General features: G+C 34.7%; 3 protein-coding genes across 3 annotated transcripts; 1 reads left to right on the forward strand and 2 right to left on the reverse strand.

Moving 5' to 3' along the window:
- Positions 1-261: 261 nt before the first annotated feature.
- LOC102583402 (WD repeat-containing protein 44) lies at positions 262-6,130 on the forward strand. The gene is made up of 7 exons (XM_006348170.2): positions 262-2,341; positions 3,809-3,899; positions 4,094-4,251; positions 4,371-4,422; positions 4,532-4,614; positions 4,890-4,983; positions 5,149-6,130. The coding sequence occupies exons 1-7, from the start codon at positions 641-643 to the stop codon at positions 5,754-5,756; spliced, it is 2,787 nt and encodes a 928-aa protein (XP_006348232.1). The 5' UTR covers positions 262-640; the 3' UTR covers positions 5,757-6,130.
- A 2,841-nt stretch (positions 6,131-8,971) lies between these two features.
- On the reverse strand, positions 8,972-12,023 carry LOC102583731 (lanC-like protein GCR2). Its single transcript, XM_006348171.2, has 6 exons — positions 11,796-12,023; positions 10,937-11,115; positions 10,639-10,750; positions 10,272-10,388; positions 9,658-9,978; positions 8,972-9,484 (listed from the first exon to the last, which is right to left on the reverse strand). Exons 1-6 carry the CDS (start codon positions 11,949-11,951, stop codon positions 9,146-9,148), a joined length of 1,224 nt encoding a protein of 407 aa, XP_006348233.1. The 5' UTR covers positions 11,952-12,023; the 3' UTR covers positions 8,972-9,145.
- Positions 12,024-12,767: 744 nt separating this feature from the next.
- Positions 12,768-15,520, reverse strand: LOC102584073 (lanC-like protein GCL2). The gene is made up of 6 exons (XM_006348172.2): positions 15,164-15,520; positions 14,895-15,073; positions 13,938-14,049; positions 13,750-13,866; positions 13,348-13,659; positions 12,768-13,220 (listed from the first exon to the last, which is right to left on the reverse strand). The coding sequence occupies exons 1-6, from the start codon at positions 15,329-15,331 to the stop codon at positions 12,882-12,884; spliced, it is 1,227 nt and encodes a 408-aa protein (XP_006348234.1). The 5' UTR covers positions 15,332-15,520; the 3' UTR covers positions 12,768-12,881.
- Between the last annotated feature and the right edge of the window lie 1,505 nt (positions 15,521-17,025).

The following is a 17,025-nucleotide window of genomic DNA, read 5'->3' on the forward strand; positions in this document are numbered from 1 at the left end:
TATTCTAACTTACAAAATGATCATCTAAATACATTTAAAATTTACATGTCACGTTAGTATTGAGTGTCTACGAGACACAATTCAACAAACAAGTTAAATTGTGTAATCATCTATTGATATCAAATTAAGTTATTTAGACGTACACTCTCAAAAGTTGAAGTGCTTACGTATCTGCTCTATTATGCCTTTTTTACTATTATCCATTATCACAACTTACCATTTGTTCCTTAAAGAAAAACACACACCCCAACGCTACTAAAAAAAAAGTTTACTATGTTTTTCTCTTAAATAAATAAAAAAAGCATCTTCCCAAAAACCCCGCACATACCCTTAACAAACACAGCTACTTCACAACTCACCACACGACATCTTCTCCATCTTCTTCCTCTTTCTCCCCTTCTTCAATGGTCGCTTCTTTAACCCTCTGTAGATCTGAACAGAACTGAAAAAACTGGAAAAACCCATTTCATTGTTGTCCGATCACACCATTTTTTCATAACGCACACCAAGTGTTTGATTAATTGCTTGTGTGAAAAAAAAAAAAATACGGTATTCGTTTGAATTTGAGACCCCCAGTTGGATTAAGCTGGGGGTAATTGTGGGGCATTTTCATTTCCCAGATGGGAATGCCTGTAAGACGATGAGCAAAACCAGAGACGAAGAAGAAGAGGACGAGCGATTTCACGACTCACTTGACCGGTTACTTTCTTCTACTAATACTTCTTGTTCTTCATCTCCTTCTTCTGATAACGAAGAAGACGATATTAAGGATCTTAGTTTCAATTTGGGGTCTCCTAACTATGGTGTTTCGGAGCCGCTTCCGGTACCGAGATTCCCAAGGGGTGTATCGAATAACTATGATGTATGGATCTCTGAACCCATCTCCGTTGATGAACGACGTATTAGACTCCTCAGTCAAATGGGTCTTGCCCGTGACCCTTCTCTCCTCCGCCACAGGCCGTCACTCTCACAGTCTGCTGCTGCTGACTACGATTTTGACGAAAGACCGGACATTTTTGGCAGATCGGTTTCAGAAAATCTTTTGAAGTGTCCACTTGCCGGCGGTGAGGGTATTTCTAATAGTATTAATTCCAAAATTAGTTGTATTGAGAGTAATGTTTGTGGGATCATTAGATCAAAATCGGATGGTGATCGTAATTGCTCAAATTGTTGTTGTTCTCATTCAGTTCACAAAAATACTGAAGTTATTTCCTTGAATTCTACTTCCATTTCATCAGTACAAGTACATATGGCCAATGGGGTTGACGGTATAGTTGTACATAATAACCGAAACCGTAGTAAAAGTCTCTGCGAGGATCTATTTCGTAATGGCAATGGATCCCCGAAGAAGCCACCCACAGGAAAGACGAGAGCTGATTCCACAAATAATGGGACCTGTAATTCGTTGCCGGTGCTGGCGAATAATGAGGTGGAGGAAGGGTTGGAATCAAATGGAGATATCGGAATTGAAGAGCAGTTGTGCACAATAAAGAATCTTGATGATGGGAAGGAGTTTGTGGTTAATGAAGTTAAGGAAGATGGGACTTTGAAAAAAGTCAAGGAAGTGGGTACAGGAAGGCAGTTGACCATAGAAGAGTTTGAGATGTGTGTTGGGACATCACCAATTGTTCAAGAACTGATGAGAAGGCAGAATGTAGAGGATGGGAATAAGGATAGTTTTGATGGTAATACAAATGAGGATGTTGAAACTGGATCCAAGTCGAAGAAGAGGGGAAGTTGGTTGAAGAGTATCAAAAATGTGGCTGGTGCTATGACAGGTTATAAGGAGCGACGGAGCAGTGATGAGAGGGATACATCATCTGAGAAGGGTGGCAGAAGGTCAAGCTCGGCTACAGATGATAGTCAGGATGCTTCTTTTCATGGGCCTGAAAGAGTACGGGTTCGGCAGTACGGGAAGTCCTGCAAAGAACTTACAGCACTGTATAAGAGCCAAGAGATACTGGCACATACTGGGGCTATTTGGACCATCAAATTTAGTTTGGACGGGAAGTATCTCGCTAGTGCTGGTGAGGACTGTATAATACATGTCTGGCAGGTTACTGAATCAGAGAGGAAGGGTGACCTATTGCTTGATAAACCAGAAGACGGGAATTTAAATCTCTTGCTTTTGGCAAATGGATCTCCAGAGCCAACTACAATGTCACCAAATGATGGCCACCCGGAGAAGAAAAGAAGAGGAAGGTTGTCTATAAGTCGAAAATCAGTGAGCTATGACCATGTTTTGGTACCGGAAACTGTTTTCGCACTTTCAGAAAAGCCCATCTCTTCATTTCAGGGGCATGTGGATGATGTGCTTGACCTCTCATGGTCCAAGTCTCAGGTTAGCTGGCACTCTTTATTTTCATATTGGACACTTTCTGGACCCTTGCCTACCCTACAAAAGAATTAAGCTTTCTTTACATTCCTTAATGCTAAACATTTCACCAATATGAATATGCCATGAGAAGTTGTATGTACCTTGTCAAATATCTTTGAATACTACCTCTCAAATGACAACATATTTGAACAGTAATTCCGCAGGGGAGTACATGGCTTGTAATAGATAAGAAGTGAAAGCTGATTTTTCAATTCAGACACAATAAAGATGATTCTTTTGGACTCAGATGTCAGCTAGTTTATTATTTTATCAATCAACGTCTCGTCTTCCACTTACCTTCTTGTTCCCCTGAGAACCAATAAAATTGATTAAGACTAGCAATCCATTTGCCATCGGTTCAGGTTGAGGGACAACTAATTCAGGGTTTGAGTGTGTGCTGAATATAGATTTCTGCCAAGGTGGATCTAATACTATGCAACGATTCTTACTTTACTATGAAAGGTTTGCTGGAGGTATACTAGGATTGGTTCTTCATCTGTTCTGACAGAATGATATCACAGAGTTAATTTTGTGTGCAAGTACACAAGAAGATGAAATGAAGAGTCATTTAATCTCTTTATAAGATGATAGACAGTAGCATGGCTCGACACTGTATGTGACTCTACTTTTCCTGGAGCTATCTGAGCTTGTTCCCGAGTACACGTTCTGTTTCTTATCTGACCCCTTCTGTTGGAGGGGAAAAAATACTCCTATCTTTTATTGTAGTTGCTTTGTCTCACCCATTTGTGAAAGATGGATACCAAAGAGCAGACCAATGAAACTTGATTCTATCCACCATACAGTATCTCGCGTTAAGCTTTCCTTAGTGGACTGCCAGTTAACACCTTCACAGTTACTTGTTTCTTCCTTGTTTATGACATAAGCCAATAACTTGTAATGAGAATAAATGGCTGTATTCTGTTAACTTTCTTAAAAATAAAAATAAATGGCTGTATTCTAATGGACAAAAGGGTTGATCTGGCTGCTATTTATATCAAATGACTCAGGCTGTTGTGGCTCGTGGTCATCTTTTTTGGTGCTTAAATTAACTTACCAACTTTTAAATTCAATTGTATAGAGAAATCTGGCAGATTTAGAATGATACAGCATAACCACTTACTTTGCTCCATTTCCTTCCTCGGTTCTGAGAATATATCCAGATGGCATTTTATGGTTATTGATGCTGGATGATTCTTTAAAGTTGCACAGTTCTTAATAAAAAAATGATTAGTTAAAGTTGCATAATTTAATGGTTTTATTTGATGACTCCTGATTTTTTCTGATAAGTGGGAACCCTTGAAGCATTTGTTTCCTGTTGCTTTCTAAAATTTGGGTTGTTGGACCCACAGGCCACATGCCATTAGGTTCTTTGGATTAGTGAGCTAATTATTTTTCTTTTCTCTGATACATTCTATCACTGTCCTTTCACAGCATTTGCTTTCATCTTCAATGGACAAAACAGTGCGGCTGTGGCATTTGTCTAGCAAGTCTTGTTTGAAGGTCTTCTCACATAGTGATTATGGTATGTCTATTGAACCGAGCTCTTATTTTTTCACCCTTCCACTCCCCATGGTTTTTTAAGTCTAATGAATATGTACACCAATGTTTGTTAAGAATTTCAGAAAGAACTATAATGACCTAGAAATTACATACACTGGAACTTTTTCACTAATTGACTGATTGCAGTGTGCTCTTGACTTCCTTTCTTTGGCACAGTAACCTGCATCCAGTTTAATCCTGTTGATGATAGATACTTTATCAGTGGATCCCTAGATGCTAAGGTTCGCATATGGAGCATTCCAGAGAGGCAAGTTGTTGATTGGAATGATCTGCATGAGATGGTCACTGCCGCTTGCTATACACCAGATGGTCAGGTGAGACTATTGAACATAGCGCTCATTGTGATGTTAGGTTAAACCATTGGTAGATGAGAAACACTTAGGATTTGGATCCTTCCAATTTTAGTTGCTAAATTTTTAATTGTTGTTTGAAGGGTGCATTTGTTGGTTCATACAAGGGGAATTGTTGTCAATACAACACATCAGGTTTGATTTGTTGTCCCTCATGTTTCCTTGTTCCCCCTCCATTCTCATTCTTCTCTAGAGGCAAAATAAGCACTCAGCATGCTGATGTTTTGTGCCTCTCTGTTTTCAGATAATAAATTGCAGAAAAAAGTTCAAATCAATCTGCAGAATAAGAAGAAGAAGGCTCACCAGAAGAAAATTACTGGTTTCCAGGTAATTCTTAATTGATTGCTGTTAGAACTTAGATGCATTTGTTTTTGCCTCAGTTGATCTTAGTACCTCTTTTTTCTCCAAGTATAGTTGTTCAAAAACTTAAAAATACTTTCCCCCTCCCTTGTTAACAGGAGGTTTGGGGCATAATATGTGTATTTACGCATATCTTTCTAATAACCTTAATGTGCAACAGATGGAATAATAGTTGTTGTCTGGATAAATTTACCTTGTAACCTTCATGAATTCCTTAGTTGCTGATAAATTTAAATGTACAGTTTGTGCCAGGGAGTACCTCAGAAGTGCTTATAACATCTGCAGATTCGAGAATTCGGGTGGTTGATGGTGTTGATCTTGTCCACAAGTTCAAAGGTACATTGAAACTGCTATAATTATCTTATAAAGCTGGTCAGTTACTGAATGAAGTTTATAGTTAGTTCCACTTGACCTTTTGAGATGTTCGTCATCCTGCACAATTTTCAGCTTTAATTTCCCCCATGCTATATCCTAGTATTGAGTTAGCACCAACTATGACAGGTTTTCGCAATACAAACAGCCAAATCTCAGCCTCTGTGACTGCTGATGGTAGATATGTGGTCTGTGCCAGTGAGGACTCACATGTCTATATCTGGAAACATGAAGGTGATTCTCGACCAAGCAGGAATAGAGGCGTTACCATTACACAGTCGTATGAGCATTTCCATTGTCAAGATGTTTCAGTGGCCATTCCTTGGCCTGGCATATCCGATAATTTGAGACTTTCCGATTCCTCGTTAGGGGAACAAAATGGGCATGCTGATCATCTCGACGAGGTTTCCACTGCCAACCATTCTCCTACACCCATTGAAGAGAATGGCACCGAGTGCTCACCTCTGGTATCTGGCTGCAGTAACAGTCCTCTTCATGGGACTTTAAGTGGTGCCATGAACAGCTACTTCTTTGATAAATTCTCAGCAACATGGCCCGAGGAAAAACTCCTGTTAGCTACTAAAAATCGTAGCCCTCGTGTCAGTGTAGATACTAGTGTCGACTTCTCCAATGGTTTAAATCAATCCAAGTCTGCCTGGGGTTTTGTCATTGTAACCGCAGGCCGAAGAGGGGAAATCAGGACTTTCCAAAATTTTGGACTGCCAATCCGAATATAGGAGAGGATCAAACAGGGGAAGTCTTCGCGATTCCACGTTACACACTGCTACAGCCAAGTTTTCGAATTTTGTACAGATTGGTGAGATTTGTAATATCAGTGATTTTTCTTTGTTCTTGTGCTTAGTGCCAGTAGTTCTGGGACTAAAATAGGAGTCTTGCCTGATTAGGCATTGTGAAGAGGGACAAAAATGGGGGGTTGGAAATTATAGTAGATTTTATCAGGATATGGTGATAATATACAAGCCCAAAAAAAAAAAAAGGGTTACACCTTTGGTTAGAAACCGATGGTTTTTCTGTAATCGGAAATTGTAGAGTTGAGAATTGTGAAAGTGTTTATTGGAAAATGAAATGAAAAGAAATTCTTTGAGATTCATTCAACTTCAAGCTGTCTGTCTATACAAAATTGTCAGTGTTTCAGAGAAATCGGAATTTTTTTGTTGAACCGATGGTTTTTCTGTAATCGGAATTTTTTTGTTGATTTTCCGCAAGATGTTCGATATTTATTTTGAATCCCCAACTAATTTGAATTTGTGTTATGCCTTTCTTCCTTTGTTAACTTAAAAGGCTTGGTAAATATCCTGCGTTCAACATTATAATACCAGCCATTAGTTTCTGCTAGGGTGTACAAAACCGAATCGAAAATCGAATCAAATCGCAAGCCGAGAAAAAAACCCGACTGTTAAAAAACTCAATCAACCCCATTTATTTATACTTATTAAGGATAATAATACTTACAAAATCGTGTCACCAAAATGAAGTCAATGCTAAATACAAGTTAAAGCCTAATTAGTTGTGAAATTTGTTGGCTATTTTTAGGTCACACGTCATTAAAATACTCTTAACTAATTTAATTTTTTTAATAATTCATCGTTGATTCTTAACTAAATGCAATTAATATAAAAAATTTATTATTTAGCTATCGAATTTTATTTATCGCTAATTCTTCGCTTTACGTAATGCCCTCAAATAGTTGCATATTTTGAATTGGACACTTTCTATTTTCCACGAGCAGACATGATAACGTGACAACCCCATGACCCTTTGCAATTAAATTATTGAAATTGATTTGAGTATTGCCTCTTTTATTGTATCATAAATTAATGTCCAAACATTGCACTTGCCTATTAAATTTAATAACTTCTGACTTTAATTTTTCTTAAATATAATATTCACACACTTCTTCCAACTTCATGACAAGTCTTGAGGTGTATAAAATCGAATCGAAAATTGAATCAAATCGTAAATCGAGAAAAAAAATTCGACTAATAGTTGATTTGACTTGGTTTGGTATTGAAAAAAAAAACTCGACTATATTTGGATTGGTTTGGTTTTAACTAAAAGAAATCAACCCGACACTAAACCAACCCGACATTATATATATAATTTTAAAACCAACCCGACATGATATATGTAATTTTAAAATTTTATTTTATACATAAAAATATTTACTTTGATATAATTTTTAAATATTTCTTATACTTTTTCATAGTTTTTATCTTTTAATATATTATTTCAAGTTTGAAACTTAGAATTCTGAATGGTTCAATAAAGATTATAGTCCACATATGTTGGTAATTATAATAAAGCTTAAATCAAAATCAAATTAATACTAATGCAAAAAGGAAATCAATTCAACACTAAGAATGACAATAATATTGAATATTTGTTCTTTGGTTTTTACATTGGTTTGGACAATTCAAATACATAATCTAATTTTTATTTCCTTTAATATTTAGTCATGTAACTAATGCTTATTAAACTTATTTTAGCATGATTTAGTACTTTTAAATTATGATCATTTTCATTATGACTTGTTAATTTGCAATATTTGTCTTACGCGAATTCATTATTTTTATTATTTTGTTGGATATTTTAGTGTCATTACTCTTATCATATTTTGTGTTATTTTCTTAAGAAACACCTTAGATAGTTGTATTTTGGTAGGACTAAAGAATATTTGAAGTACAAGTAAATTATATGTTTGTATGAATACTTTACCGAAAAAACCCGAAAACCCGAAAAAATCCAAAAAACCCGAGGTTGAAAAACCCGAGTTTTATTGGTTTGGTTTGGTTTATAGATTTAAAAATTCGACACAAATGATTTGATTTGATATTTCAAAAACCCGAACCAACTCGGTCATATACACCCCTAGACTTCCTGCTATCAACTAACAAGACATTTTGATAAGAAAGCCAACCACTGCATAAGTCGCCATCCATTTAGAAGATCCCCTTCCTGAGTAGGGAAGAGAACGAAAATGAACCTCTCTTTGATCCCCTTTCCGAGTAGGAAAGAGAATGAAAATTTGGTTAAGACATTTTGATAAGAAAGCCAACCACTACATAAGTCGGCATTCATTTAGAAGATTCCCTTCCTGGGTAGGGAAGAGAACGAAAATGAACCTCTCTTTGATCCCCTTTCCGAGTAGGAAAGAGAATGAAAATTTGGTTAAGACATTTTGATAAGAAAGCCAACCACTACATAAGTCGGCATTCATTTAGAAGATTCCCTTCCTGGGTAGGGAAGAGAACGAAAATGAACCTCTCTTTGATCCCCTTTCCGAGTAGGAAAGAGAATGAAAATTTGGTTAAGACATTTTGATAAGAAAGCCAACCACTACATAAGTCGGCATTCATTTAGAAGATTCCCTTCCTGGGTAGGGAAGAGAACGAAAATGAACCTCTCTTTGATCCCCTTTCCGAGTAGGAAAGAGAATGAAAATTTGGTTAAGACATTTTGATAAGAAAGCCAACCACTACATAAGTCGGCATTCATTTAGAAGATTCCCTTCCTGAGTAGCCCCTTTCCGAGTAGGAAAGAGAATGAAAATTTGGTTAATTTTGATTTGAGGATCTTACGCGGCAATATCTATTTTAAAACTCCAACAAATCTATATTTGTGTTTGTATAAAGTGATGAACTCTCTATTAGAATTTTTTCTTTTTTCTAAGCTCAAACTCGAAATCTTTGATTGATTCAAAACGATAGGACCTATCCATCACACCATCATAACTCTCAACCTGTCCTTTTTCTCTATTTATGTAGTATTACTCTCAACCTGTCCTTTTTCTCTATTTATGTAGTATGATAAGACAATCTTTAATTGATTAAAGTTATATGTACTATGATGAGAAAAAGACTTTAGTTGATTAAGATGGACCCAAAGATAAGAAAATCTCTTAGCAAAGTACAAGCATTATACAAAAAAATAAAATAAAATCTGTGATCTTGTTAACACAAACCAAGACAATATCTTTATCTAAACAATTACAATATCATCACTAGCACAAACACACACAAAAAAACACACCACACATATACTTAGGTACATAATATCTTACATTATTTCTTGTTTGTTTTCACTAAGGTTAAAAAAAGTCCTAATCCTAGAGTTCATAAGCAGGAAACCTAGACTCAAATGGCTCAACAAGATCCAAAAACAAACAAGCCATTCCTCCAATTCCTTCAAACAAAGAAAAAGGATGATTACCTTTATGCATAATACCTTCACATATAAAAGTATGAGCTCTATCATGTAGAAAACAAGCAAATGCTTTTGCTTTGTATAAATACTCCTCTTTCCCTGTTAGCCTATATAGTGATAGAAAAACATAAGCATTCCCACTTATTCCATGACAAATCCCGACTCGTTTGAGCAAACCGCGTCTCCATACAACCTCCCCTGCTTCTCTAGCTGCTTTGAGAAATTCATCATCACCAAAAACCTGAACACAATATCATCGAGGTTTCAAGAGTGATATCGCTATAATAGTATAGTCATAAAATTAAACTGTCATATAACGTTACGAGTAATTGTAACTATATGCTAGTAGTATGTAGCAGACACCTCGTAAAAATTAGTCAAGGTGCACGTAAAGCAATGTGACAAAACTTGTACCTTAGCTGCTTTTGCAAGGGTAAGAGCAACACCAGGAGCACCATGACACCAATGGACAAGAACATCTGATTCATCTCCTTCACTAGTACGATAATTTCCACTCGAAAATCGATTCTTGATCATGTACCTTAATGTTCCTTTGACATCTTCAATTTCATCTTGTTTCAGTTCCATGTCTAGTAAAACATTCATAACACCAGCTAATCCATGGGCAGCTCCCCAGTACTTTTTCCCCCTCGATTCGTACATTAAAGGAGATTTAAAATTTTCTAATTTCGACAGTTTTCTACCTGACTTGATGAGTTCATTCACAACTGCTCTCTGTATAACAAAATTTGAATACCAAGTTATAGTAAGAACATAAAAAAAAATGGTCCCTCGTATTTGAGAGTACGTTCAAAGTAGTCCCTCGGATATACTCCTGAGCAATTTTAATCCATCAAGTTTGTCAAACGTTAACACTTTAGTATCCGTCAAATATATACCAACACATACAATGTCAATATCTGTTATATTTAAGGGACTACTTTGAAACTACCTCGAACATAAAGGACTATTTTTGTCATTTTCTCGTAATTAAGCTATATAATTGAGTAGTTAAATTTGCTAATTACCATTTGGGAGATGGATATTGTGCCTTTGCCAAGATGTTTATTTAAGAAAGAACATGCCCATAAGTACCCTGCTCTACCATAAAACAAGTCATCTCCAAGATCTATTGGAAGTTTAATCTGAAAAAAAAACAATTAAATCACAAAATTAATACGCGGAACATAAATATACGAGCATACAATATGTGTGGGTGAAGAATTTACATTATATACATCATCAGTATAAGACAATTCGTATCACCATTAGGTCACATTTACCTTGTTATAGCATATAATCAAAATTACAAATTCTCACATTTTACTCGTGAAATACTAAATTCACATCTAACTAGAACAATAATTGAATACGAAAACAGAAAAGTTTGGATACCTCCTTGAATTTGGTCAAAAATTGTTGACATAATTGATCATCACCATTATTCTTTGCAGCAACAGCACCAAGAGCGTAAATACCTGCGTGCCCGCCTATAAATGTAGGTGGTCTGCATATATTTAACCAAATCTATGTTCAAACATCTACTAAATTCCGAACACATAATTTCATAATTTGAATTATCGAATTTGCCTTTCATCACACATTCTCTAATAATACCATGACAAATTATGATCTAAGTGTAAAATGTCGAAAAAACATACTTTTATTTACTTAATTATGTCTTTAGACGTACCCTGAACCATTGCAAGCAGCGTCACATGCCTGAATAATATCGGAGCAAAGTACAAGATCATCGTTGTTTTGAGTAATTTGATATGATTTGAATAGTAAATAAGCAGTCCCTAAAGTTCCAGTGTAGAGTCTGTAGTCATTTACATGTCTTCCTTTTGCTGCCCATGTCTCCCTCACAACCTTATTTAGGAAACACAAAAATTAATAATTCAATTATTCAAATGTAGACAAACTCATAAAATTAAGTATGAAAATTGCAAAAGCATAAACATATACCCCTCTGTCCCAATTTATACCCCACACAATTTTTTTTAATCAGTCTAAAAAATAATGATACATCTTTTAAAATTCAAGGGCGGAAGTAGTAGACCAGTGTATTTGTATCAATAGTCATTAAATACGTAAAAAATATTAATTTAAAACCCAATAATTACCACTTGTATGGTAAAATTCGGAACATATTAAATTAAAATCCTAATTTCACTTGTGGTTAAATCAAACTTGTTTAGCAAAAAGTCCATCAAAGTATACTCATAATTTTTTTTAAGGATAATTTTAAAACATGGTAAAATCTCTCTATATTGCTTCAACTTCATATCGGATCATACTATATACATCACATAAATTGAAACGAAACGAATCCCTAATCTGGTTATGAATTTATAGACTAAATGAGTTTTTCATCTATTAGACGAGTGAGTGTTCGTTTTATAACACATGTTATGAGTTTAACTGAACCTAATAAATATGTGAACACATTAACTCCAATAGTGAGTTCGATGTCATCTCAAATGATAAACTTTAATTTCTGAATCCGTCTCAGTAAATAAAAGAAATTAAAAGTTAAAAGAAAAGAATACTTCATCTTTGAGGTTGGTAGCATCTAGCTTGAGTCTTTGAGAAATAGTGTCATAAGGAAGTGAAAGAAGTTTGGATAAAGAGTCCTTTGCATTTTCAGGTGCCAATTCTTCAATTGAAAGGTCACCCATTTCATTAGGGTAGTAACGTTCTGCCATCTTTGAGATTTTGTTTTTTTTTTTGTGTCTAAACTCAAAAATAGTATATTTTGTGTAGAAAGATGGAATCAATTGAACATATTTATACAAAAAGCTTTAGAGTTATCTGGATGATAAGATGTATTTTTTTTTATTTGGAGACTTGTAGAAGCTAGTAAGATAAATACAAGAAGAAACAAGAATGCACCGCTACTTTTGCATCTCTTCTCTACTTTCTATGGACTCCCACGTCTCCGTCTCAATTTATGTAACGTTGTTTGACTAAATACATAATTTAATAAAGTAAGTTATAGATCTTTGGTAAAATTATTACGTACTAAATATAAAGATGTGACATTATTTTTATACCTACTATAAAAGAAGCTTGTTACAGAAATTGAGACAGAAGGAACATTCATTGTGATCCTATGTCAAAGGTAAAGAAATTTGAGTCCCATATTAATTTAATGGGAATCGATATGGAATTTATACAATATTAGGCTTTTTTACCTTAATAACTAGTTTTTGAGGTGTGATTTTTTCGAATTTCTATCATTGCTATCCACACCTATTGCTAGGGGACTCCTTGCATTTGGAAAGAGGTTCAAAGTGATACCTCAAATATATACTTTTTGAACAGTTTGGTACTTTTATGTTAAAAGTGAGCACATTTAATTTAAATATTTAACAAACTTTGATTAATTTCTGCCGGAACTAGTGAATAAAACAAGAATTAACATGAACGCATTTGGAGGTGCAATTTTTTAAATTTATTATTCTGCATTACAGGTTTGGTACAATATAGTCCTATAAGTGGAATCTGACGAGGGTAAAATGTAAGCAAACCTTATTTTTATCTTGACAATACATCATATGGTAATACATCCACCTTACATAAAAGATTTACATAGCTGATTCTACAATCTACAACATATTCTGTATGTACAAAAACTAGAGTTCATAAGCAGGGAACCTTGTTTCCATTGGATCTATCATGTCGAAAAAGAGATAAGCCATTCCTCCGATTCCTTCAAACAACGAGTATGGACGATCACCTCCGTGCATAACTCCCTCTGATATGAGTGCTTGAGCTCTAGCGTGCAGAAAGCACGCGAAAGCCTTTGCCTTGTACAAGTACCCAACTTTACCTGTCAAACGATATAGTGAAAGAAAGACATAGGAATTTCCACTAACACCGTGACAAATTCCAACTCGTTTGAGTAAGCCTCGATTCCAAATCACCTCAGCTGCTTCTACAGCTGCCTGCAGATACTCGTCATTGCTGAAAACCTGAAAAGTTACGACAATGATGAGCAGAAAGCCCTTCCAGGATCACGGATTTCATCTCATGTCTACGAGGATTGAGGAGTTATAGTAACTATTAGGATTACTGTCTCTTATAGTTATTACTCCATACCTTAGCTGCTTTGGTTAGAGTAAGGGCAACACCTGGAGCACCATGACACCAATGCACAAGTCGGTCAGATTCACTCCCTTCACTTGAAGGGTAATTTCCACTGGGAAAACGATTTCGGATTATGTAATGCAGTGTAGCCTTGACATCCTCGACCTCGTCTGCTTTCAGTTCCATGTCCATAAGTACATGCATTATCCCAGCTAGTCCATGAGCAGCACCCCAATATCTTTTTCCATGCCATTCATACATCAGTGGACATCTTCCTTTCCCCATTTTTCGTCCAGACTTTATAACCTCAGCAACAACTGCTCGCTGCATAAAAAATTTCAGAAGAAATTAAGAGCCATTCATAATGAGGAAGCATAAGACGTCGAAGGTGATTGAATTTGTGAAGTTTCTTACAATTTGGGTCAGAGATATTGTTTCTCTACCAATATTTTTGTTTAAGAATGAACAAGCCCACAAGAAACCAGCCCTCCCATACAACAACTCATTTGGAAGATCTTTAGGAAGCTCAATCTGCATTTGTAGATAGATAATGAGAAGACTATTGACATCAACAGCAAAAGCTCGGAACAATGAAAAGAAACCTCTTTGAATTTTGTCAGATAGTGATCACACAATTGTTCATCCTCGTTGTGTTTGGCCACAACTGCACCAAGAGAATAAACACCAGCTTGTCCACATATGAAAGTCACATGCCTGCAGTTTCACAAATTAGAGTTCAACTTCTCCTCATGTATTTTACCTAAAACATGTTTCTATGTGGGAGATCATGAAACAGAAACTTCGATTGGATTGTCTGGTCGGATCATTTGACTAGGGCTGACTTGAAGTTTCTATTAAACCAATCAGAATGACTGAAGAGTAAAGGAAAAAAAAACCAGAAAAAATTAAGCACACTTGGAGAGAAGCTAAATCCTTTGTTATCAATAGAAGGACTAGTGAATCATAAATAACTTTGCTCAGTAAAACTTATGACACCAAAAGCCTTACCACCACCACCACCGCCGTGCAATTAATATACAATGAATCCTACCAACTGTCGCAGGTTTACTCCCATCTGATCGGAGACTAGTTTACTTCATGGTCTTCCCTATCCGATTTATATTAACGGATTACTTGATTATTGAGAGAACGATTTAGAAAAACTCACAAAAGATATAGAACATTCAACTTGAAACTTGAACTAAGGATATATAAAAACAGATAATGGCTTTTCCTATAGTCAACACATGTAGAAGGACGCGGACCTTCTACACGTATCAATTTCCTCCTCCTCTCTTCAACTTCTTTACCTTCTATTTTCCTATTTCACCCACTCTGCATTAGAATTTCATGTAACCATTTGATGATCATTTAGAAGATTTCCAGTCATATACTAGCTATTTAAACCTCAAAATGTTTATTTTTGCCAATCCCAGGGAACATAACAATGAAACTTCAAAGGGTCTTTTCTATCTATGTGCATGTAGTTAGCATCTTCACAGACATGTCTATTTCACAAAATCAAAAGTGAATTCTGCAGAAAGAGAGAGAAAGGATACCCAGAACCGCGGGAAGCAGAGTCGCAAGCCTTGATAATATCAGAACAGAGAACAAGATCATTCTTGTCAAGAGTAACTTGGTAAGCTTTAAATAACAAAAAAGCAGTTCCCAAAGCTCCAGTGTAAACTGTATAGTCACTCACTCTTCCCCTTTTACATACCCATGTTTCCTTCACAATCTGAAGCATAACAAAATCAAAATCAGAAAGACAAAAAGAAACAGGAAATTTACACAAACACCTGGCAGGCACTTAGAGAGAATTGAGTACCGTTTCTTTGAGATCAAAAGCAACCCTTTTGAGCTTCTCACAAACAGTACCATAAGGCAAATACAGAAGCTCCAACAGTGGTTCTTTTGCTCCTTCAAGAAATGATTCTTCAATTGTAGTTTCATCAACAAAACTAGGCATGGTGTTTGGAAAGAAACGATCTGCCATCTCTTTAATTCCAGGTCTGTTGAATCCTCCACCGGAACAAATTCTGGAAACTACAGAGCTCTGGTGGTTCTCACAAGCCAGAACAGAGCAAGTCTATTAGAGGTAGTGTAAGTTCTTTTCTTTATTCACAAAAATATATGTCTACATTACTTGTTAAGTTAAGAAAATGAAGATATAGTTTATGGCTTAGTTCGTAATTTATTCTTATTATTAACTATTTATACGTAGACGCAGATCCACATATGAAAACTTGGAAATTAGTGTATATAACAGTTACTTAATTACTTTCTCCATTTTTAATTATTTGTTCACTTTTAAATTGACACATTTATTAAGAAATCAATTAATGACATAGTGAGTTTATCATTTTATTCCTATTAATTATAAAGTGAATGAAAAGTTTTGCATTTTTCAAAGTAATTAGTCATTTAATTTAGGGTATAATAGGTAAAAAAAAATATTCATTTTTGATTTGTTAAAATGGACAAGTAATTAAGGACAATTATAAAAGGAAAAAATGGACAAGTAATTAGGGACAGAGAAAGTATGTCTTTGACGTACCCAAAACCATTGCAAGGGAGTATGTTTTGCTGCCCATGTCCCCCTCACAACCTTATTTAGGAAAAAACAAAAATTACTAACACACAAAAATTAATGAATTCAAATGCAGACAAACTCGTAAATTAAGTATGAAAATTGCAAAGCATAAATATATACTCCTCTATCTCAATTTATAAGACACACATTTTTTAATTAGTGCTGAACGCGACGTTGCACGTGTGTCCTATGTTAATTTTTATAGACTTATTCTGATGATATATACCATTCTTTGAAACAAATTCGTGTAATGAGCGATAAAAAAATGTAATTATGGAAAATATAATTAAATTCATTTTGAAGAATAGTCTAAGTATTTAAAGTTGTCGATGACCAAAAGTAGTAAATACAAAAAGAGTATTATAACACAAATGTTAATTAGAGAAAACTGATTGAGAATGTAAAATAAATGTACATTTATAAACATGATCAAAAGTAATATAATAAAATGAAAACAAAAACCTATTAACACTTAGATACCAACCTTTAATAAAGCTTTTGATTTTGTAAAACTATATCAACTGTCAAACAAAAAATAAAAAGACTTAACTTCTATTATCACACACAAGATTAGGTAAAAAATAATGAACCAAACAATTAATAAAAAATAGGGCAAACCACATAAATCCCACTAGTTTAGGTCTTAATTATTAAGATTCCCAATAGTTTCAAATATTACTTCCTCTACCATATTTTATGATTAGGATACATGAGTATGAATCCATGAGATACATGTATCTGTCGAATTTTAAAATTGAGATACAAAATTTATTTATTTAAATTAATTGGTTGTAACTTATTTCCTTAATTAGAGGAGTAATTGAGAATTTTCAAAATACATAGATAATTAATTTCATTTTATTATTCTTTGAAATAGTAAATTCATTAATATTATTAATATAAGATAAAAACATGTATATCTTGGTAATGTAATTTGATTAATTTCAAATTATTACTCTTAAAATAATAAATTCACTAATTTGATGTATCTATTATCAATAAATGATGTATCCAACAAACTAAACATTTAGATACATGAGTGCCATACAAGTACATTCATATGTATCATAGAAGTATCTAGCATTAATTTCATGTAT

The sequence above is a fragment of the Solanum tuberosum genome, unplaced genomic scaffold (assembly GCF_000226075.1).
Source record: "Solanum tuberosum cultivar DM 1-3 516 R44 unplaced genomic scaffold, SolTub_3.0 scf00096, whole genome shotgun sequence".
In the NCBI taxonomy this organism is placed as follows: domain Eukaryota; kingdom Viridiplantae; phylum Streptophyta; class Magnoliopsida; order Solanales; family Solanaceae; genus Solanum; species Solanum tuberosum.